Raw genomic sequence first — 24,359 nt, forward strand, 5'->3', positions numbered from 1 at the left:
AGGAGGCTTCAGCCAGTCGGTATTGACGTTTAAAAACCAGTGTCCCTTGGATGCTGCTATTTCTACATCTATTTCCATCGGTAAAATGTTTCTCAAAGGCCTCTGAAATGCAACCGAGGCTCGGTCACTCCTCCTTAAGAATCTTAAAACAGACAAGGAGCTGCTTAGAAGTGAATAAACAAATACAGGTTTTCTTGTTAGTTATTGTATCTCCACACCAGTTTGTATCTTCCGTCTTCACCTGAGGGATTAAATCTGCTGCCAAGTCTAAAGGGAGGTCAACAGAATTGGAGGAAAGGAACTTCTTAGAATCGTACCATTTTATTTTTTTTAACTTTACCCTAATTTAAAAAAGGGCAGGGCTACAATCACCTGGTCAGAGTTGCACTGACATTTTTGGATCCCCTCTTTCTAACGTTTTGTAGTTGACCTTCCTCAATACCACACTTTTATACCCCTGTTGAGAATGAGAGACACCACCAGAGTTCTACTTTTGGCTTCTTTCCTATTGCTTTCACCCGTCTATCGCTGGGGGACTTCCTCACCCCTCTTTTTTTTCCCCCTTTTCCCTTTTGTTTTGAAGGAACCTTCGCATTTCCTGGACAGGCCCACAGCATTTCCTTTGTGCTTTTGAACAATTTTTTGTTTAAACAGCTCTGCTATTATCCTGATGAACTAAACAGGAGGATGTAGCCTGCTTATCTGGGGCTTTATGCAATTGGATAAACAGAAACCCGCAACTAGAGAGCCATGAAACTGTTTTAAAGGGAGGCCTTAAGAGCTGTTCCTACAAGAGCTTGTTCATCTGCTAAAACCTCTGCGTAGGATGATACTTCAAGAGGGGCTTGTTCCTTTAAAGTTTGCAAAGGACTTTGCTAGTTAAAAGAGGATGTGATTACAGGAAACTAGAAATATCTACAAGAAGCTGTGTTCCAACATCAGCATTTAAAAAAAAGGCCACATCACCACGATCTGCATGTATGGTAGAACACATTTGAGACATCTGGCCTATGGATCAAATGCCCACATTCTTTCCTCCTTGGGGAGCCTCCACAGTTGCAAAAGGCCATAGAAAATGGAGAAGAATTCAGATATCACACAAACGCAAACACTTAATAGTGCATTTATTGACTATGTTTTGTACGGGCATATAATAGCAAGCTATAAACCTTTTCTTCTTTTTTATCTTTTATTTTCAGTTGTGTAGGACATATTTACACTGGAGGAAAGGACAGCCAAACTGGAGATACAAACACCCTGCCTCTCCTTCAAAGAATATCTGAGGTATAAATACAAGTATATCTTAAATAATTATCTCCATGCTTTATGCTGGACAATAAAGTGTGAACACGTTTACATCAGAATGGTATGTACAACATACATTTCCTTTTTTTTTTTACATATTTAAAGAAATAAAAAGTATACAAAGAATACACAATTCACCTGTTGATGAGAACCGTAAATGGCACAATACCTAAAACCTTCACCTGGCAACACATTTTACAAGGATGTCAGTGGAATGAATGCCAGAGTTTTTAGCTAGGAATAAGATGGCTGCCTGTTGCCCTCCAGATGTAAATGGCAATGGAGGGGCATCGGATCAAAGAACTTGACTGGAAAGCAGTTGCAGGTGGTCCTCAACTTACAACTGGTTGCTTAGCGATTATTTGAAGTTACCATGGACACCCCCTGAAAGACCCGGTTCTGAAGTTCCAATGGCTGCTCCCGTCACGTGACCGCATTTTGGGGAGTCGGGCTGTTTGCAGCGTCCTGCAGTCACGTGACTGTAATTTATCACTTCTTCTGGAAACAGGAATTTACTTCCAGTTTTCGGGGTGGGCGGGCGGGTGGTGGAATGCACCCCAGAGAACAATGGATTTGCTTAATGACGGCAGGATTTTCTATACGACTCCCAGGTCCTGTCACTTGCAATTTATATAGTTGCCAGGTTGTCAAGGACTACCTGTAACGGGAAGATACGAACGACCTAGAACAGCTAGAACATTGCACTTCCGTGTTTCCCTGAAACAGTCAGTACCAGTCTATTTTTAATTCTGGTGATGGTGTCCCTTGTAAATATCATTTCTTGGTTTGAGCAGAGCCGCGTTTTTTTGTCCCAAGAAGAGGATGATCATGAAGGACACAGTCTTCTAAATCAGATACAAGGAAGAATTCTCACCTACCACACAGACCCTTTCTTGACGTAACACTGCTTATAGATTGAACACAGAGGGAAAATAAACGGGCCAAAACAACTCAAGGTGGCATTAGTACAGGTGCAGAATTAGGGAGAACTCTTCCTAATATTCTGAAAAGTCATCTCAAAACACGCTATGAAAAATAATAATAATAATACTGACAACGGTATCTAAGAGCTTCTTCTACATATGCCACAGTCCCAAGGCCGGGAAAGAAGACCAGGTGGAAATTGCACAGGTCTTTTCTGAATGAACAAAGCTGCCAATTTCACATCATCTTTGGGCACAACATACATCCTGGCAGTAATTTACAGCAATAAGGCTCCGGTTTTAGTTATTCCAATGGATCTATACAATGACTTTATTCCAAATATACAGATAAACCACCTTTCGTTTTATTTCATAGCATTTACACCTGAATCGTGCATCTGTCAATCAAAGTGTAATTTTTTTTCAATAGTGGGGCCCATAACAGATTTGGAAAGGGGTAGATTCACAGCAAGACATGAAGTCCTGCTTTTGGGTCAGGTTTTAGCCTCGAATTACACAACAGCAATGTTATTTAACAGCATGGGTTACAATGATTTTCTATTCTTCCTATCAGCCAATGCATGGGAATAAAGTACATATATTCTGAAACCAGGACAGTATTTATCTTCCCTGTGCTTTGTTGTTTTTACAGTAAAATCTATCACTGAAACAGTGTCATTCTCTAAAGGCTTTTTAAAAAAGATTCCTTACTAATAATGCTCATCAAGATATGCAGAAAGTGTTGACAAATATTACATGCAAAATAATAATTTGACTCCCCTTCATCCCCCAAAAACACTGGACAGTTAATATGCAGTTTTTAGACAGGTAAAATGGCAACATCCTACATGTATCTTCCTATTTTCATTTATTATTGCAACCACGGCTCTGCTCTAGCTTATACTTCTGGGATGTCTACAACAAAGTTCACAATAGAACTCTTGATAATTTTAATATGCTTCTTTTAACCTGCAGTTCTTTGCATTATGTCACATAATTTCGTGGCACAAATATTTGTTTTTACCCAACTTACATTGCTTCTAACTTTGGGGAATATTTTCCTCCAAACCTTGTCGATAAATGAGGTTATGCGGTTATAATGGAATGGGTTATATGAATATGTTTAACTCCTAGGAGTATCTGCTATGCGGAAACACTTTAGAACTTTATAATGTTCCAGTTATGATATTTTTCAGTGTTGCCCTGTTCAGCTATGGAAAGCAGTTTTGGCCCTGTACTCAAACTACAAGCTTTTATTCCTATGTTAATGAAACAAAGATGTTGGTTTAGGCTTCTATTTGTATCCTAACATGTGAACGGATACTAAAAGGTGGTAGGAAAAGTGATTTGGGGACCATGATATGGAAGTTAACCCAAAGAGACTTTTGATTTCTGCTGCAACCAAATGCACTAAGAAAACACAGAGTTTTCTTTAAAGATTAGGTGCTGTACAAAGTGTCCTTCCACACCCCAGATGATCTCTTCTCCTTGGAATCTTATATATCAGGATCGATGTAGTGTCCTTTCCAAGACATTCAGGCTTTCTGGAGCTGCCACTTCATTCACATTTTCTTGAGATGCTCCTTACAGATCGTTAAGAAAGTATTCCAAATAATATAAAGTCTGAGCACGGCCAACACGTGGCCTTCCAACTTAGGAGCAGATACAAAATTATTGCCATATGAAAGACACACCCTGAAATATATATCTGGCCTTTTATCCATCTTTGCCCTGGCTGATGTAGCCTCCACACTTGTCAATCTTTAGATAACGGACATGAGCAATAAGAACTCAGAGGAATGAAGAGCTGAAGTTTGTAATGGGCCTCTCAGTCAGATTCTTAGGCTGATCCCACCTGCTAAATTCTTCCCAATGCCTTCCAAGTGTACCAGACACTCTGATTCTACCGTTTGGGCTTTTCATACTCTAGTCATTCACACTTCTGCCTTCGTGCAAACCTTCCTACACTTACTGTCGTGAAAATCCACCGAGGAACACACCAAATCCAGTGGTTGCAGCAGTCCCTCAGCAAACGACATACACATACATACAGAAAGCTAACCTAACAGAGGAATGAATAATTTTCACTATATTTCAGAAATATATTTAAGTCTTGGAGCTTTGCTTCTCAGAAGCAATTCACAGCTCCTAAGCAAACATTAATATCTTACCTTTAAAAAAAAGAAGTTGCACCATCCAAAAGTTTTCCAGTTAAGACCTACACTATAGGCCTAACACAGACAGAAAAAGCAGCTTTAAAAAAATGCAAGGGATTGTCACCTAATTTTGATGGACAATCTCAGACCCATTCCAGAAAGTTTCTCTTTAGGACCTAATGGATATCAGATCCATCCTAGGGTGGATAATCAACCTTCCCCGAAAGTCTCCAGATAGGCTGAGTTGTTCCACTTGATCCATCACCTGGATGTTGCTTCCTTAGCCTCAAGATTTTGATTAAGGAAAGAGTCTCTAATCCTCACAACCTCAGCTGCACACAAGTGCCCAAATGCCTTTGTGTACCAGTCAGGCTTGTGCCCCCTGTTTCAAAGAAAGAAAAGGCGGGATTTAGATATTTTTTTCCCTCCAAATGTTCCCCGCCCCCTTCTATTAGTAAGCAAGTATGGAACAGAAGCAACCAAAGAGGTAGCTAAGTCCGTAAGGCTGACTCGCGGAAAGATGGCCTTTTAGAAGTTTACGTATTTCCCCAAAAATCTCCATTTGGGATCACAAAAGAGACCTTGAAAAGCAGAATTTGCAAAAACGGACTAAACCATCTTTTGTAAGCTGGTTTGAAAGCATGCTGTGGGCACTCAAGTAAAAAGGCTGCCGTGGTAAGCAGGTAAACGAATTAATTGCATATAAAGGAAGGCAACAAGCAAGGTTGCTCTTGTTCTAAAGAAGTTGGTTGCCCTTGCTAAAGGAATATCTACAAAGCTATATCTGGGCTGACTCTGGCCCCAAATGCATTCTCCAAAAACAGAAGCATGGTTTCTGTTGTTTAAGGCATTTAGTTTTATTCAAAGGCTCTTAAAATAGCAAATTGCAAAATCAGCTAACAAGGGAATTTTTTCTGGAACCATCAGTATTCAATAAGCCAATAATGCCGATTGGTAATCCAAAGTAACCAAATTAATTTTAATTGGCTTTTCTACCATGGAGTGAGCAAAACAAGGGCCTTTCTGAAGGTGGAATCTTTAATTTACACAATCCCTTGCCAATGACTGGCGCAGGGCTGTCAAACTCCTGGCCCGCGGCCCGGATGTGTCATGTGCTGGATACGCCCACACCAGGTTTAGCGAAGGGGGGAAAAAGTACCAATATATCACGTGACGCCACCGTGACGTTAGTTTGACACCGCTGATGTAGAAGGTTATGGTTATCCAAGATATCTGGAGATCGCCATTGCTTATGCTGTCTTACAATATACAATAATTAGCTCTGGGCACTGTCACTTTTCGTTGCCCAAACATGTTATCCTAGAGCCATGATGGCGAACCTGTGGCACACAGAGCCATTTGTGCCGGCACGCAAACTGCAGGCAAACTTACTTCACTGGGCATGTGCACGCCTCCCAGCTGATTTTTGGCTGGTTTGAGGCCTTTTCAGCCTCCCAAAGGCTTGAGGGAGGCTTCTGCAGGCGAAAACTAGCCCGTTTCATCACTTCCTGTTTTTCCGAAAATACTGGAAGTGACAAAAAGGGGCTAGTTTTCGGCCTGCAGAAGCCTTCCTCAAGCCTTTGGGAGGCCAAAAAAGGCCTCAAACCGGCTGAAAATCAGCTGGGAGGCGCAGTGCAGGTAAGGGGGGGTGGGGGGACTGCATGCGCATGCGTAGGGGTCGTGCATTGCCTTCTGGGTGCTGGCACGCGAGTGTGTGTATGCAAGCGCACGTGCAATTTTTGGCATAGGAACCCCAAAAGGTTAGCCGTCACTGTCCTGGAGATAGAATTTCCCTGCCCAACAACCTAAGGAAAACAGAGGACATAATTTACCTTAAATCAATTCGACACATATAGGTGAGTTTGGATTTTCCTATCCCACAAGGTTCAATAAGATACCTGGACAGCAGCACATTCACTCTAATACCAAGGACGGGCGCACGGTCATGTTCCACTGAGAAACTTAAGAGGGCGCATGCTCCCTTAGAGAGATTGGTTCTCCAAGTCCTGTTAGAAAATCAAGTACAACTTCTGTAAGAACGGTTGAGGGGCGGAAAGGAAGATGAGCAATTTTTTCCCAAATGTATTTTTATCCCCAGCTGCTAAATTTTAAGAAAGTGTTTTATGGATACAGTTACCTGAGGATGACGTAGTCTCTTGCTGGGTGTGGAGCCATATTGTTTTGTACAAATTGATAGACATCAGTCTGGCTATCCAAAGTCTCAATGACTTTAGCATCTAAAAGATCTTCATCCCAGAGATGCTGTTCTTTAATGATACGGTTTAATACTTCTTCAGGCGTCGCAAGGATTTCAACCACGGATTTCCATAGCCGTAGAGGTGGACCTTCGCAAACCTGCAAGTACATCGTTGCCTAAAGAGTTAATCATTTTCACTGCCACCGTCCTTTTATTGAATAATCATTATTGACTAAATGGAACCGTACGGATTCAAGATAAAAAAATAAAGTCACTTCTGAGTGTACTATATCACAATGAAAATTTTTGGTCTGCCAGTTTGGCCAAGAACACAGTGCAGAAAATGATACCACCAACAGCCTTATTTAGCAATGTTCAGAAAGAGCAATGACCATATTTATGGATTAGAATATTTTACTTGTGATTAGATACATGAAGAATTTGTCTCCGGTGCAGAAGCTCTCAGTGTACATGCAAATCAACAGAATGATGGTAACAACGATGATAACAACAACAACAGGAGAGGGTAGCAAACAAGATAATAAGAAGGATAATGTTAATACTACAGCCATACTACATGGGTAGGTGTTATGTCTCCTCTTGGAAATTCAAACGAACAAAACAGAAAGCAGCCGTTTCACAATTAAATCAAATGGAAAGAAGTCTTACAAGATAACGGCTGGCAGAAACCACAGCATAAATCTTTACTCTGTCCGGCAAACCAGTCCTGGCAATAAATCCTCAACCTCAGAGCTCTTTGCTGTAACGTCCTCACTCAAATAGTCATTTTGTTTCTGGCGAAAGGCACCAAGTCAGCTGTGTCCTTTTATACCCATTAAGGCAACGTGCTAATTAACTGGCTTGCCCCTCAGATTAACGTTTCCTGGTTCTGACGTCAATCCACACAATCCAGGATCTAACAGTCATCAGAGTCAAAACTCCCAACAGTGCCGATCCTTCCAATCACAACAGGTAGGTATACACAGACATTAGACAGTACTTTGAGAATTAGATATTCAGCAGAGTGATGGTCCAAGCGAAAAACTACCCTTGTGTCTAGTTGTTTGGGCCTGCAATGCTTTGTAGCGCCACCCCAAGGAGAGACGATGAAACAGTTCATTCCCAGGTTGTGAGGGGTCTGTAGACATTTTCTCAGCCTTCCTTCTGACCCATGCAGTATACAGGTCCTCAATGGAAAACAGGTTGGTAGCAACTGTTTTTGCTGTAATCTCGTTTTGAGTCTGTGCCTTTCCTATATGGTTGCTGTACCAAACTGGACAGCTATAGAAGTACAGATGGCAGGCTCAACAATTCCCTATGTAAAACTGTATCAACAGCTTCTGGGGCAGTCTGAACTTCCTGAGCAGACCCAGGAAGAACATTCATTGTGGTGTCTTTTTAATGAGGTTTCTAATGTTAACTGTAAAAAGGGACACAGTGGCTCAGTGGCTAAGACGCTGAGCTTGTTGTTCAGAAAGGTTGGCAGTTCAGCGGTTCAAATCCCTAGCGCCCTGTAGCGGAGTGAGCTCCCGTTACTTGCCCCCAGCTTCTGCCAACCTAGCAGTTCGAAAGCATGTAAAAATGCAAGTGGAAAAACAGGGACCACTTTTGGTGGGAGGAGAACAGTGTTCTGTGTGCCTTTGTCGTTTAGTCATGCCAGCCACGTGACCATGGAGACGTCTCCAGACAGCGCTGGCTCTTCGGCTTTGTAACAGAGATGAGCCTCCCCAGAGCTGGAAACGATTAGCATGTATACCTTTACCTAATGTTAACTGTTCCTTTCAAATTCTGGGAGATTATAGAACCCCAAAATTTGATGGACTGTACTGCCGATATTGTGCTGTCAAATGTGGTAAGAGGTGAAAAAAACCCACAGGTTCCGCCAAAAACCCACCTCCACCTCTACAGTTTTAAGCATATTCAGCTCCAGACTGTTACCACCACAGGTCCAGTTGTTTAATCTCCCATCTGTATGCAGACTCATCACCGTCTCAAATGAGGCCAACATCTGTTGTATTGTCTGTAAACGTCAGAACTTCAACAGGGGCTTCCTTGAAGTGGTCATTGGCAGAGGGAAAAGAGCAACGGAGAGAGCACACAGCCTCGGGGGACACTTGTCCTCATTGCCTGGGTACTAGATACAATTTCCCCTAGTCTCATCTGCTTCCTATCTGTCAAAAACCTGATAATCCACCTACAAATATGAGCAGATACAGTAAGCTAGATCAATTCAGCGAATTTCTGGAATGATGGCATTGAACGCTTGAGTGTATGGTTACAGAAAGACAATGCATGAGATTGAAGGAAGACTGACTATTTAAATTAATTTTTGTCTGTTAAAAACTATGCAAAAACACTAGAAATATGCCGATATACTGTACCTTTTTATAGGCAAGTTCTGCTGGTTCCGGGGTGGGACAACTGACCCAGCCCTTAAATTTATCCTTTATTTCCTTGAAAAAATCATCCATACAATCCTGGATATAAGAATGATAACTGGCAAACTCCGAGTTGTTAGTTTGTCCCAAGTCCTCAAAGCTGAGAGGTCGAAGATCTTGTTCTGTGTAAGAATTCCGACATTTGCTCATTTCTTCCGGGATCTAAGATTTAGGAAATGAATAAAACAGGGAGTCAATAATTGGAGGTTCCCAAGGATGAGCCAACATTTGTGTTGTTTTCTTTGTTCTGAAAGTGGCTGTCCATAATATTGTAGCAGTTTAGTGACAGCAGGACCAAATCTAATCTCCCCAGAAAGATTATGTAGTTCTACCATCACTGAAGTGCGTGCACAGAAAACCCAAACCCCAATTTACACACACAGACATACAGAGACGGAGACACAGACGGACACACAGAGTGAGACATCATAAAGTCCTTTTATGTGGGAAGAGTGCAGATTTTGACAGCTGCCCAGCAAGGATACCTGCCAGAAAGAACATTAGGTGCCAAGAACAAAGACACAACCTCTACAGAATACTAGGTCAAGACGTTAAAAAGAGCAAATCGACAAATATTCACCTGGAAAAGCTTCTTACACTCAGCGATCATATGTCCCAAGCCTTGAGTTGCAGCCAAATTCTCATTTAGGTCTTTCTGATCTGGTTTTCCCAGACTTTGTTTTCTCTGCATTACCCTATCAATGAATGAACAAGACTAATCAATATAAGGAGATCAGAATACACGAATCGGCTGGTCTCTAAATGAATAATTAAGGCAAAAGCTAGGGACTGCATCTAAAACCTATTTTTATATTTGATTTTCTGCATCTAAGTGTATTGATTTTCAGCTTCTCTCGTGGACCTTGACTTTTCATGTATTGGTATAATTGATGGAAGTGACCCTGATCAAGGTTCTTACAATCCACATCTATGGGTACTGACATAGACATGAGCCCCTCTGATCTCCTTTGCAATCTTATGCTGAAATTAAAAAAAAAACACCTATAAGGGGAAACACAAGACAATGAAACTTCCTTCAAGTCTCTGTTCATCGGACTGTATTGATTGTTTTTATATAAGGTTAAGGTAATTCGCCAGCCAAAACCAACCTCTTTGATCAGGCTTTGATTTTTGAAATATCAATGTAGACTGGATAACCATTTGACTGGGAATAAGTCTCCTGTCTTGACCATCCAGCCCTATGATTCTAAAACCTTCACATACAGATGCTGAGTAAATTTCTTTGGCAAAAGAACTGAGAGATGGCATATGGGCACAATAACGTGCTGTTGTGGCCCGCCAGTGGAACTGGAGTCAGACTCGGACAGTGAGGAGGCTGGGGAGGAACATGGACCAGTCCTGGAGTCTGGGGAAGGCTCTGATGAGTACTGTGTCGGAGGCAGAGATGGGTCAGGGCCGTCCGACAGTTATCAGCTGACTTCGGAGTTGGAGATCAGTGGGGCAGAAGAACAGCTGGAGCCTGTTCCCAGTGTGCTCATGAGCAGAGCTGCCAGCAGAAGGGAACAGCTAAGGAACAAGGATCGACTCGGGAGTAAAGGCTCAGGTGGACGGTGAATGGATCCTCCCATAGGGAATCAAGAGGAGCGAAAGGAGACAGGAAAGGAATGTTTGCAGGAGACAATTAGTTCAATTCATTAGGGTGAAGATCTGTTCCTGACTTCTTGCCAAGTATTGTCTGCTACAGAGTGGCATTTGGAAGTTATCGGCCTGGCAACTCTCCAAGCCTGATAAAGGTCTGTAGTTGTGAAATCTCATGAAAGACTGTTTTCTGGGACTTTGCTGGAGAGGAATTCACTTTAACTGAAATAAAAGGGGTCTTATTGGGATGAGGAGTCGGCTTCATGATCTTGGGAAGCCTCGGTCAGAACACATGCAACTTCTGAAAATCGGTGGTTTACAAATCATAGCTCTACATAAATAAAACCGATATCTTGTATTTTTTACAGGATAACAACTTAAATACAAAACAGTTTGGGAGAAACATTTTTTTCCCTAAAACAAAAGGGTGACAAAATTGAAAGGAAAAGCTTTCTTCAACAGGGGAGCAGCCATTGGAACTCAGGTAGAACAAATATGGAGACTTACCTCGGAGAAGATTTTTCTCTTTTAAGGGTGTTCAAGTGGAAAAGAGAAGGTGCCAAACACACCGCCAGATTTGTTGGCGTCATCTGGTTTTCTTTCACAGCAGCCGTGACGTCACTCAGAAAATACAGAAGAATCTGTAGGACTTCTCGGTTCTCATCTGGTAGGAGCATAATGGCTGCCTTGATGGCCTGGAGGCGCTGGTCTTTTGGCACATCTGCACAAAATTAGAAGTCTTCTCATCAACTCATTGATTTTCCACCCATGCAGCATGAATGCAACCCAAAGCAGACTCTTTAATTTGGCTATTTTTGACTTTAGTCTCAAGCGATTTCCTTTAGCGTGCTGCTTACCATTCATGGTAAATGAAAAAATGTCAACGGCATAACTGCCCTCAGGTATTTCCTGCTTAGCGAGAGACTCAAGGGTAAAACAAAGCCCTAAATATGCCAGAGTTAAATTTAGAACTTAATTTTGAGAGCAGGAGAATGGCCAAAAAAAAGAGGTTTTTACAAATTAGATTGTTCAGTTTAGGAACCAGGCGTAGCAACAGATACTTCATCATTAAACTCCATCGACAAGAACTGGAAGAAAGATTTGTATACACCAGTCAAGCATGTTCCTCAACTGGAAAGCCAGTGAAAACAAAAAGCCCTTAAACTATTCCTGATTTGACCCAACAAAATATCCAGGCTGTACTTCAACAAGCAGACAGAGCAAAGAAAAGAATCTGTAGTTGTAGAGATATGACCATCACGCAAAGCTTTGGTTATAGAGCACAGCAAATGCTCCAATGCCACATTTTGCCTGGTTTACTGCATAAAATTTGATAAAGGGGAACAAAGTTGAAAGAAAAGCAGATATATTTAGTACACTTTGATGCGCTAAAGGAAAAGTATTCCCAAAATGCAAGAGTTACAAACTACCATAGTAAGGTCTTCTTGGAGGTGGGAAATTCTTACAGAGGGGAATATAAACCCATGGAAAGGTATATTCTGGAAGCGATAGAGCCTCCATCAATCCATGGATTAAAGTTCCTTACTAAAAACAGCAACCCTGGCTGACCTTATATGGACTTATTCATTTATCACTTATGGACTTATGATTTATCAGTTGTATAGCTGCCCGTCTCACATAGTGACTCTGGGCAATGTATATAATAAAAGGAAATGCACACAAGTAAAACACATAACAACCAATCGAACTATGACATATTAAAAATAATTCTTTTGTCTGGGCCAGAGGAAAGGTGAGTATTGCTGGGGCCCGCCAGCAGCTGGCGGAGCTGGCAGCAGAGTCGGACAGTAGTGAGGAGGTTGGGGAGGAACCCCGACCATTCCTGGAGTCCGAGGAAGGCTCGGACGAGGGCTCTGCATCAGAGGCAGAGATGGGGCCAGGGCAGGCTGGCAGTCATCAGCTGCCTTCGGGCTCGGACAGCAGTGAGGCGGGGGAGCTAGCTGGTTCCCAGCTTGCGCATGCACGGAGCTCCCAAAAGGAAGGCACAATTAAGAACTCAGGGTCGATGTGGGAGTAAGGCCACAGGTGGATGGTGAACGGCCCCTCCCACCAGGATTAAAAGAGGAGCAAAAGGGGAGGGGGACTTTTGCAGGAAACAACTTGCTCGTTTGGGTCGTTTGTTTGTTTCATGGAGATTTGTCTGTATAACCCAGCCCTTCCCTGCCAGCACTGAGTGTGGACCTATTTACCAGGCAGCTTTCCAAGGTCTGAACTAATTAGTATATCTTTGCAAGACTGTTTCCCAAGCCTTTGGCTGACTGTGAATGAAACAAATTCACATTAATGTAATAAAAGAGGTTTTTGCTGGGACTCAGAATTGACTTAGTGCCTTTTGGGGAGGCCTATGACAGAACAACTATTTGGGAAACTATGAACCGGAGTGACTTACACTGGTAGATCTGTAAGAATGTCTCTGAAAGCTTGTTGGTCATGAGAGGTTCGGACAGGTTGCGGAAATACTGTTTGAGCATGTCAGCCACATCATAAGCAGACTGGCCTTCATAATTCACTTTGCCTATTGCATTCTCATTCATTTGACGTAAGGCCTGGATTCTTGACTTGACTCCAGATTTTCGGAAAAGGCCAACCTGTGCGACAAAAGGAAAGTGTTTGTGTCACACAATCAGGAAGCAGTTACCAATAACACTTTTACCTGTGGCACTGGGATTCAATTCGAGAGCTGATTTTGGTGAGTGAATAACAGGTTGTGCAGCCCTTTCTATATTTTGTCACATTAATTTTGAGGTGAAAAATTATGTCTCACTGCATTAAAAAGCACTATACACAGGCTAGTCTGGAATTATACCATAAGCTATTTTTTTGCTAGCATACCTGCATAGGAGAGGTTAAGTGTTTAGGGGACTTATTTAGTGTAGGGCATATCATATATGGAATAGCAATATAAATTTCACCTAGATTAGCAGAACCCAATAAAATGAGTTTTATGTACAGGTAGTCCTTGACTTACGACCACAATTGAGCCCAAAATTTCTGTTGTTAAGTGAATTTTGCTTCATTTTACAACTGTTCTGGTCTCAGTTGTTAAGTGAATCACTGCAGTTGATAAGTTAGAAACCCAGTTGTTAAGTGAATTGTCAGAAAGTCGCAAAAGGGGATCATGTGACATTGGGACACAGGAACCGTCGTAAGTATGAACCAGTTGTTCAGCATCTGAATTTTGATCACGTGACCATGGGGATGCTGCAAAGGTTGTAAATGTGACAAATGGTGATGTCACTTTTTTCAGTGCCATTGTAACGTTGAACGGTCAGTAAATAAACCGCTGTAAGTCAAGGACTACCTGTATATAACCTCGGTTGTAAGCTGAGGGCATATACCAATCCAGTATTGTGTTTTTTTAAAAATAGAAACAGTGCTTTGCTTCAATGGTTAGATGGCGTAGACATTGATATTTGGACATAGATCTTTTGGACATACTTAGAATAGAATAGAGCTGGAAGAGGCCTTGGAGGTCTTCTAGTCCAGCCCTCTGCTCAAGCAGGAGAACATATATTATTTCAGATAAGTGCCTGTCTAGTTTCTTTTTAAAAACCTCCAGTGATGGAGTGCCCACGATTTCTGAAGGTAAGTTATTCCACTGGTTCTGTGATGACCCAGCGTGGGATACAAAATAAACACGGTCACAAAAACAGGTGAAGGCCCTTTTATTCCTTCACTTTGCTTCAAAGCTCCAAATATCTGAACGCACACTGGGAAGGACATCAAACTCAGATATTTCCATGCTTTGTTTCCAGCACTGGCCCATACGCATGTCCGTCCTTTTAACCAGTTCTCACAGCTGCAGCCCATGAAGAGGATCAAGGCCCTCTCCTCCCCCCACCAGACCATGCCATTCACGTCTCTCCCTTATCCTCTCCTTCCTGTGTGCCCTAGAATGGAAAGGGGATGGGCCCGGGTCCTCCTCTGACTGCCCAGCCAGCCTCTGCCCTTCCCCAGACTCCTCCACAACCTCCAGACCCACACTTCCACTCCCTGTCGGCTGTTCCTCCTCTCCCTCAGAGTCCGACTCCAACAGGGTTTATTGTCCTCACTGTTAGGAAGTTTCTCCTCAATTCTCTCTTTGATTAATTCCCAACCATCATATCTTTCCCTCTGGTGCTTCGTAGACTAGGTTTCTTCGTGGCAGTCCTTCAAATACTGGAATACTGCTATCATGTCACCCCCAACTCTTCTTTTCTTTAGACTAGCCAGACCCAAAACCTGCAGCTGTTTTTTGTATGGTTTGGCCTCCAGGTCTTTGAGCCTCTTAGTTGCCCTTCTCTGAACTTTTTCCAAAGTCTCAACATCTTTTTTGTATTTTTATTGTATAGTATTTTTTCGGGGCGGGGGGCGGGGGCACGATTACAATCTAATCATAAATATATTCACTTGACTATCTATTCTAATAGAGTAATTTAACAACCTCAAAACGATGCTATGTAGAGCACTGCACATCAAAACAACTAGACACAAGGACAGTTTTTCCCCAAACGCCATCACTCTGCTAAACAAATAATTCCCTCAACACTGTCCAACTATTTACAAAGTCTGCACTATTATTGCTATTAATCTTCTCATCACTCCTGATCACCCATCCCCTCCCACTTGTGACCGTATGATGTAACTTTGTCGCTTGTATCCTTACGATTTATATTGACTGTTTCCTAATAAGTGTTGTACCTGATGGTTCTTGACTCTTGATGAATGTATCTTTTCCTTTATGTACACTGAGAGCATTTGTACCAAGACAAATTCCTGTGTGTCCAATCACACTTGGCCAATAAAGAATTCATTCATTCATTCATTCATTCATTCAACAATGCAACTTCAGCACTAACAGACAAGAGGAAAAATGAACATCGCTCACAGTGGAAGATCCCAATCCTAGACCAATGAGAAGACGCTCACCTGATCCAAACAGTTGTTACGAAGGTATCTCATAGCTTGTTGAATGCTCTGCGGAAGAGGTTGCCCGGTACGTTGGACATTAACGATTAGGGGAACGCCAAACACATTTCGATCTTTATAATCTGGGACTTTTATCCTTTTCATAAATTTTGGCACAGCCCTGAGGAAGATCAGAAATAATCTCGTAAACAACGTTGTGTCTTTAATAGCCATCTGTGTTGCGTCTCTCAAATACGGCCCCTCTCGGTGATGGTATTCTATCGGTTCAGCTCGGTTCTGCCGAGCTGGTAATGCCGATGAGCAGTGGAGACCAGACTGGTTCTCTCCACCGCTCTGCTGTTGGGCCCACCCGCCTGGGCTCCCATACTCACTTTTATTTCCCACTTTTGAAGCGCAGCTACTTTGCGCGGCACAGCAGAGTGCTGCGCGGCAGCTGCTGAAGCGACTGGGAGAGTGCAGGCTTGCAGGAGGTGACTTGGAACCCCTCTGCGCCTGCACAAGGCGCGCATTGGGCGCACATGCAAATGGTGTGCAATGCATGCAAAGCGCGCCCACACCAAACCACACCCACCGAACCGGTGGTGAAAATCTTTGAATCCCACCACTGGCCCGTATGATTCCAACTCTTTGGCAGGGAGCTTAAAAAAATACGCCAGAAAACATTTCTCGTGACTGAAAATAGCAGCACAGAAAACCCGATTAAGGCACTGAAATTTGCAATAATTCTGCGATGTTAAGAAAAAGACATGGGTGAAAAAAAAAACCCTTAAAAAATAAGTAATATTAGGGAGAAGAGCCATGAACAGTTTTTAAATGTTTTTTTCAAGCATGGTTGAAATAATTCCTTTTTCTTTGCAGGTAGTCCTTGACTTACAACAGTTCATTTAGTGACCACTGAATGTTACAATGGCACCGAAAAAATGACTTATGCCTGTTTTCCCCCACTTATGACCGTTGCAGCATCTCCATGGTCACGTGATCAAAAGGAAGATGCCTGGGAGTTGACTCACATTTATGACCTTTCCAGAGCCCTCGGTGATCCCCTTTTGTGACCTTCTGACGACCGACATCAATGGGAAAGTCATGTTACGAACAACCATGTTACTCATTAAAAAACCTGCAGTGATTCACTTAACAACTGTGGCGAGAAAGATTGTAAAAATGGGGCAAAATTCACTTGACCCATGTCTCACTTGGCAACTAAAATTTGGGGATTAATTGTGGTCGTAAGTCGAGGACTATCTGTATTTTAATCAGTGCTGTTGTTATGATTATCTTATATTGTGTGGATAATCTACATTTAGAACAGGGGTCTCCAAACCTGGCAACTTTAAAACTTGTGAACTTCAAGTCCCCGAATTTTCCAGCCAGCTATGCTGGAGAATTCTGGGAGTTGAAGTCCACAAGTCTTAAAAGTTGGCAGGTTTGGGGACCCCTGATTTAGATTAACAGGTAAGACTGAGGAAAACTTAATAATTCAAACCAGTATCTAAGAATAGAGGCAGTCCCAGACGTGATGGTTTTGTTTAAAATTAGGATACAGTCATTGGGTCTCATAAATGCAGTATTTTCAAATACAGTGGGAGTCCTTTAGGTATTACTTCGAAGTCTTCTATCATCATCATCATCATGCAATCTATAGTTAGATTCACAGTCTAAGACTGTATTGTGGTTCGCTGTCAGACGGTGCAGACGGCAGCGGTATCAAACATTGAGGAAGAAAGGGAACCGGTCAGGGAGTCTGGAGAGGACTTGGATGAGGGTCCTGCATCCAATGCAGAGGTGGGGCCAGGACCATCTGGGAGTGGGGTGCTGACTCTGGAGCCTCTGGAGTCTGGCAGCAGTGAAGTAGAGGATCCAGGGGAGCCTGTTCCCAGTATGCATGTCCGCAGAGCTGCTAGAAGGCAAGAGCAGCTGAAGCAGAAGGGGCGACTCGAGAGTAAGGCTGGGAGGTGATTGCCCTTCCCATAAGGGATAAAAGTCAGACCTCAATGACAAAACCTTTGCGGGAAGCAAAGCAGTTCGATAGATTCCGAGTCCTCCTTGAAGCTCTGGTTGGTTTTCTCTAGTACTTCGGTTGGTTTCTGTTATAATTGGATACTTCTGTTTTTGGCAACATTCCACAGCACTGAAAGGCGTGTGCTTATCTTGGGGAACTGTTTATAATTAATTCTGGCTGGGAACAAAAGTAATTCCCAGCATTGCAATAAAATAGGTTTTGCTTTTAAAACAAGTTTGTGTTTCATTACGTTTGATGAAGGGCCAGAACAGGCGGAGGTAGAAATTATTATGACAGGTAGTCCTTGATTTACAACAGTTCATTTAGTGACTGTTTGAAAGTTACTAAATTGAAGTTGAAGGCACTGAAAATGACTTATGAACGTTTTTCACGCTTTTTGACCATGGCAAGGTCCCCGTGGTCATGTGATTTAACATTGACAACTGGTTCATATTTATGACAGTCACATGATCACCTTTGGTGGCTTTCTGACAAGGTAAGTCAGTAGGGAAGACAGATTAGCAACTGGGTTACTAAGTTAACAACTGCAGTAATTAACTTAACAGGGGCAGGAAAAGCAATTAAATCGGGCAAAACTCACTTAACAAATTTCTCACTTGGCAACATAAATTCTGGGCTCAATTGTGGTCGTAAGTTAGAGGACTACCTGTATTTGCAACAAGGATTTTTGGGGGATCTGCATTTCCAGAATATTCTAGTTCTTAGCCACAAAGGGCAAAAGTAACTTTGCAACAACTGGGAGTCGGCACTTTCTTCATTTGTTTTTTTCTTTCTTAAAAATCAGCAGCCGAGCCTTGAAAAGCAAGCAAATATACTCTTCCTTTGCATCATCACCGTTTGAATGAAAGCTGTCGTGTTTTCCACGAGTTGAGTGTCTTTTCTTTGAAACCCACCCATTCAGTTAGGAAATCATTTCCCTCCAATATGCCAATATCAGTACAGACTTCTTTTTTTTAAAAAAAAAAAAAGCAAAAAGCGAAATCCAATTTGAATTTTGGGGCCACACCTGAACAAATTTGCTGCTCGCATTCAAAAAAAAAAAAAACCAAAAGTCTTAAGAGCTTAGCAGAGAATAAATCAATGAATATAGTAGTAGTAATTGCTTAGTTAATCTGCCGGGTCAATAGGTAGAGGAGAAAATGAGGGTGGCCGTGACAAGACAAATAAGAATCAAATAGAGATCTAGCAGTCAATGACCCTTTATAATCTTCCTTGTTTAGGACTCTTGAGGGAAGATGGACACGTGAACAATGGACTTTTTGTGTACTAAATGGTTTGCTTTAGAAAGCTCTCAAACATGTTCTGCCACCCACCAGCTTGTGTCACAGAAGGAAATTGATGTAATACATGGGTGTTTGCCAGAAATCAACTACATTTCGACAAATGGTCTTTTCAGACACAGCCCCCGCTGACTGCCCCACACTCCACCCCAAAAAACCTCTTCCTTTCCAACCACCTCTTCGCACCCACTTGGGTAAAAAGGCCTTTCCATTCTCTTTCAACCTTCTGATATATCAGAGTGCTGCTATTTTACTTAAAATCATTTTAAGAATTTTTAGTGGAGAGCAACCAAAAAGCTTTCGCAACACGGCAGACCTGGGAATGTCAAACGCCAAAGAAAGTCGAGCTCAATGGCGGGATTATTTTTAGCTCTATGAATGACTCTCGTTCACAGGCGAGCAACCCCGCCTCGTTTATATTTTCCACAGTTCTGAAAGAGTGTTATTGATATGAAAGCCTGTGCGTCGCTTTCATTTTGTTAAAATACACGGGGATGGAATGCAACGGAAAATGAAAACGGACACATATTATGACGCCCACTGAGAATCTAAAGCATGCAAACTGCTCTGCGCTTATTTCGGTCCTTCAGGACAAACAACTTCTGAATTTAGCACAGGTTCCCATAATCACAGCGTTGGAATAGGAAGAGCTTTGATGAGGGACTTAAAAATACTCCGTCCTAGACAAAAGCAGGGGAGGGGAGGAGAAGGGGTCAGCCAGATGTTGAAGCAGTGATTAAATTTGATAGCCTCCTGCAAAAATGCGTTGTACTTTTTTGGGTGCTACAAATGGAAATTATGATTTTTTTAAAAAACAAACATTTTCGATCTGGAGTGTACTATTTAGCCAATGGATATAAATGTTTGGATATTCTAATCTCAGGCCAGGTAGTGTCTGTCAAATGTTCTGGATTTTATCCAATTTTCATGGCCTTCGATAAAAGTCTTGGGAATGGTAAATAAAATATCTAGAGAGCGTCAGCATGTCGATGCCTGTTTTAAGGTAACGATCATGCATTTATCAGCAAGTTGAAGTTTCAATAGGATACAGAGGGATTTATTAACCACTGTGGTGAAATTCTTCCCTTTAGATCAGGAATGTCAAACGCACGTCATCTTGGCGGCATCATGTGACGTATCAGGACTTTTCCCCCGTTCGCTCAACTGGGCATGGGCGTGGCCAGCATGTGATGCATCTGGCCCATGGACTGGGAGATCGACAACCCTGCTTTAGATATTGTTCTGACCAAGGCTTCCTGGGACCGTCATTAAGTATACGCTTAGTCCAATCAGCTCTTGTTTTATTTCAGTGCTGGGAATTACGTTCATTCCCAGCCCGTAATGAGTCCCAAACAGTCCCTCGAGATAAGCACCCACCTTTATCTCATTTGGACTGCTGCCAACAACTAAACGGTCAAATTAACTGTAAAAAAACCAAACCAAGTACAACGTCCACACAGAGCTTCAAGGTTCAATCCGAACAGAGTGAACGACTTTGCTTCCTGCAAAGGTTTCTCTACCTTTGCACCTCCTTTATATCTTATGGGAGGGGCAATCATCTCCCAGCCTTACTCCCGAGTCGCCCCTTTTGTCTCAGCTGCTCTTGCCTTCGGCAGCTTTGTGAACGCGCGCACTGGGAACAGTCTCCCCCCTCCTCTGCCTCGCTACTCCAGAGCCTCCAGCAGCAGCACCCGACTCCCAGATGGTCCTGGCCCCATTTCTGCGTCGGACGCAGGACCCTTGTTTGAGTCCTCTCCAGACTGGTCCTCATTCTTCCCCACTGTCCGCTACTATCTGCACCGGCTGCCGGTGAACCACAACAGATATTTAAAAAAACAATACTTATCCTTCAGAGCCAATGCACTTCCCCCTTTAAAAAAAAAAAAAAAACCCAGCTGGGTTGGATAGGAATCAAGACTCAAGAATTAACGGTAGGTCCTATTACTTGTAGGCTCTGACTAGTCACAGGCTTGCTAGAGATGCACACATTTCCTTACCAGTTGAAACCATGCTTGTTGGAAGGCGTGTATTTCTCCAAGAGTGCAGTTAGTTTCAGAAGGGAATACTTCTGCAGCAAGTTCATCTGTGCAACGGATTGACAGTCGATCTGTAAGGCAACTGAACTTAAGCTGGGCCGATGGGAACTCTGGAAGCTATGCCACCTCATTCTGTGTCTTTCCAAAAGAAAGAAACAACAGTGAATGATTTTGAATAACGTAGATGGGTTTTAAAACAAACGGAAAGCCGAAGCAACGGAGTGATTTTGAATTGTCTCCCAAAACAGCTAGTCCTAGACTTACAACAGATCACTTTAGTGACCGTTCAGGTTGTAAAATCGGGCAAAACTCACTTAACCAATTTCTCACTTAAGAAATTTTGGGTTCAATTGTGATCGTACGTCAAGGACTACCTGTATAGATTTGCCTACAGGAATTATTAAACAATCTTGCTTCAGAATCTCAGATTTCTATGATATTTTTTTATCTATTTGTGCAGAATGTATGGTACTAGAGTTTGTTTGAATTGTCAAATGTTTGAATATTTACTGTACTTTGACACTGTTTATACTGGAAGAATTTTATCTGCACTGACCCCATTGAAAGTATGAACGTTGATAAACCAAATGTAGAAAATTTAAATTGGATTGTTTGCCTGAACACAAACATCTGAACAAAGAATTCATGAATCTGGATCAAAAATTTCTCAAAAGATTTTGTAATAAAATGACATAGTGGAGGAAGAGCTATCTAAACACTCTAACATCCAATAAACATGAGAACAACCTGTCATAACTTAGGTCTCTTTGTGTTCAGTGTTTCTCAGATAATCCATGACACAGAACAAAACAGGAAAAAGATAATTTGGCATTCAGTGGTAACATAATCAGCAATATTAGCCAGCTACACCACTACACCTGGATAATTTAACTTTTCTTATTCTAAGGAAGGCAATTAAGAATTACTTTGTGTCACTCCTACCGTAATATCTGCTCATCTCTTTCTATAGCATATAAGTTATGTTCTACCAAAAGGAAAGGCAATTAATTTCTATATAGCTTCTGCAACGTAATTGCCAAGTACAAAAATCTTGTTGCCTAGAAAAACAACTAGTCTGAATATTTTAGAAAAATCAAAACATGACAATTGTAATGTAAGAATATATTGCACTGTCCTTTATCAAGCCAACAATATTCTGATGTGAATCATTTCCAACCCAGTAGATGGCTGCGGGCTGCATCAATCTGTTGCTTTTCAAGAATTTGCCTGCAGTATTTATCTTCTATTTGGAGAACGTTAAGACTGAAAACTTTTCTTGATGCCTCCAATCACTGCATGTTTTAAGATTATGTTTGGAAGACATCTCCCACAAGAAGAAAGAAGGAGGATGGACAAGCAGATTTCCCTGCATTGTTTCAAATTACTCTTTTCCCGGCCTCATCTGTTTATTTAATCATTTATTTTAAATTTACTTTTCATTTCATAAAGTCCTGAAGTTTCCTTCAAGCAAACTTGAGCCATTATGGATGACCGGCTACACTAGTTGATTCTTTGACTTTGAAATTTTCTACCTTCTGGCATAAAAACAACATGACTTCCCACCTTTGATTAACAAAGTTGAATATGAAAAAATATTTACGCGCATATAAATGAACATGCATTTCACTCTCATATTTGTTACTCTTCTTGGGCTAAAATCTCTGTCCACTGACCTGTTGGAGCGGGTCAGTGATGCCCCCACCCCAGAATCCCTTCTCTCCTGGATTCCTACAGCCTCCTCTGTTTCGTTCAATGAATTTCCCGTGCTGTCTAGATCACTGGGCACGGTCCTATCATTGTCCACATCCAGCAGGATTTGCTTGGGAGATGAAGGGCATGGAGAAATGGAATCCAGAGCCGAATCGGAGTCCCCTTCATCGGAAAACTTCTCTGACCACTGGTTCACAATTTTCTGCATGCCTTTGACGTGATACAGGATGTCGTCGAGCTCAGGAAAGAGGTCCTCGTTCTCCAGATCCGCCAGATTTCCTGTGCTCGAATACAATATGGAACCTGGCACGTTGTCATAAATGCTGAGCCGGCTGCACACCGAGCTGGAGGAGTTGCGCCTCCGTCCTAGGCTCATATCCTTGGAGCTGTCGGAACTGTTCTCGCGCCGGAGAGAAAGGTGTCCGTGTCCATGGAAGCTTCCCGTTCTCCAGTTCACCGAACTGCTCTTTGGTGGAGCAAAATTACTGTTGGAGAGGGCTTTGGGAAACGTTCCGGGTTTGTGGTCTTCGGGGATGAAAAAGACTGCATCTTCGGCAAAGCTCTCCCTGTTTTTAAAGTTCTGTTCCATGACATCATTAAATGTCGACTGGTTGAAAGGATCAAAGCCTTCCAGGTACATCCCCACACGCTTGTTGTAGGCGCCGAGGCTGCGCGTCCTAGTGATGGGGCTGGGCGTGCTCACCGCACTGCTTGTTTCTGACTGGCTGCTGCTACTGCTGGTCTGCGTGGAGTTGGAAACACTTCTCTTGCGAACCATCGGGAGATTGATGTGATTGCCGTTGAGGGTGGAGATCTCCACGCAGTTAAGTTGCTTCAGTTTCTCTTCGCCCATGCCTTCTTGCAGAATCGGACCGCTGATTATCAGGCCAAGCTTGGAAGGAGCTTTACTTTTCCCGTGAGGAGAGCCTTTGATCTTCAGGCTTTCCATCCTCTTCAACAAGCTCCTGGTTTTGGATTTGGTGTTCTTCTCGTTGGCTTTCACACCGCAACCGAAACTCGACAACTCTCTGGTGGGGGCCAGGATTCCCTCGTTGGCCGCGAGCTTTCCCGAAGAGGTGATGCTAATGACCGAGTTGGTCCTGGTGGCGACTGCATCGCTCTGGGAGGTAGTTGGCTGGCTGTTGTTGCTGCTCATGCTGTGGATGGAAGCTACCTCCTGATGTTCGCTCTGCTCCATCAGCATGCTCTCATGACTGGTCGCACTGCTAAGATGAGCCACTTCCGGGGATGTAGAATTCATATCAAACTTCGGAGGGAAAATGTTAAATTCTTCCAGTCTGGACCACCTCTTGCTCTCTCGCTGGAACATCCACTTTCCACTGATAGCACAAGGCTCATCTTCATCTGAATCTTCACTCTGCAACGAAACAGGATACCACGAATAAGCTCAACCCTTTGCTAAGGGATTGCAACTGGCATGGCTGAACGAAGTGAGAAATCTAGGAACTGATCTGGCTACAAAATTAGGTATACATTTCTTTTTGTGGATCCTATACTTTCTTGCAAATCATCCTGGCTAAGAACTAAAGAGATTCCTTTAGTTTCATCTCCACGAAGCATTGCTACCACATCTAATCCCATAGTTCACTTACTGCATCGCAAGTCCACCAAGTGGGTGATGGATTATGTATTTCAGTTTTTTAAAAAGAGTACTCCATGTGGCATTACAGGGGTCTCAATGTCACCAACTCTCAATCCTTCGAGAATAATTTAAAATGCTGATCATTCTCTATAAAACACTAAAG

General features: G+C 42.5%; 1 protein-coding gene across 3 annotated transcripts in view; it reads right to left on the minus strand.

Moving 5' to 3' along the window:
* Positions 1–1,107: 1,107 nt before the first annotated feature.
* DLC1 (DLC1 Rho GTPase activating protein) overlaps positions 1,108–24,359 on the minus strand; it is a 304,040-nt gene continuing 280,788 nt past the window's right edge. For all 3 annotated transcript variants that reach the window (XM_087936653.1, XM_087936655.1, XM_087936656.1), the window contains 10 exons: positions 22,557–23,971; positions 20,845–21,021; positions 15,548–15,707; positions 13,029–13,227; positions 11,126–11,339; positions 9,600–9,714; positions 8,963–9,181; positions 6,522–6,739; positions 6,217–6,390; positions 1,108–4,766 (listed from right to left, as the gene is read on the minus strand). In XM_087936653.1, coding sequence (XP_087792779.1) covers positions 4,646–4,766; positions 6,217–6,390; positions 6,522–6,739; positions 8,963–9,181; positions 9,600–9,714; positions 11,126–11,339; positions 13,029–13,227; positions 15,548–15,707; positions 20,845–21,021; positions 22,557–23,971 — 3,012 coding nt within the window. In that variant the 3' untranslated portion in view covers positions 1,108–4,645. The remainder of the gene's footprint in view (positions 4,767–6,216; positions 6,391–6,521; positions 6,740–8,962; positions 9,182–9,599; positions 9,715–11,125; positions 11,340–13,028; positions 13,228–15,547; positions 15,708–20,844; positions 21,022–22,556; positions 23,972–24,359) is intronic.

This window comes from Pseudonaja textilis, chromosome 6, assembly GCF_049901715.1.
Source record: "Pseudonaja textilis isolate UNSWEBS1 chromosome 6, rPseTex1.2, whole genome shotgun sequence".
NCBI classification, from domain to species: domain Eukaryota; kingdom Metazoa; phylum Chordata; class Lepidosauria; order Squamata; family Elapidae; genus Pseudonaja; species Pseudonaja textilis.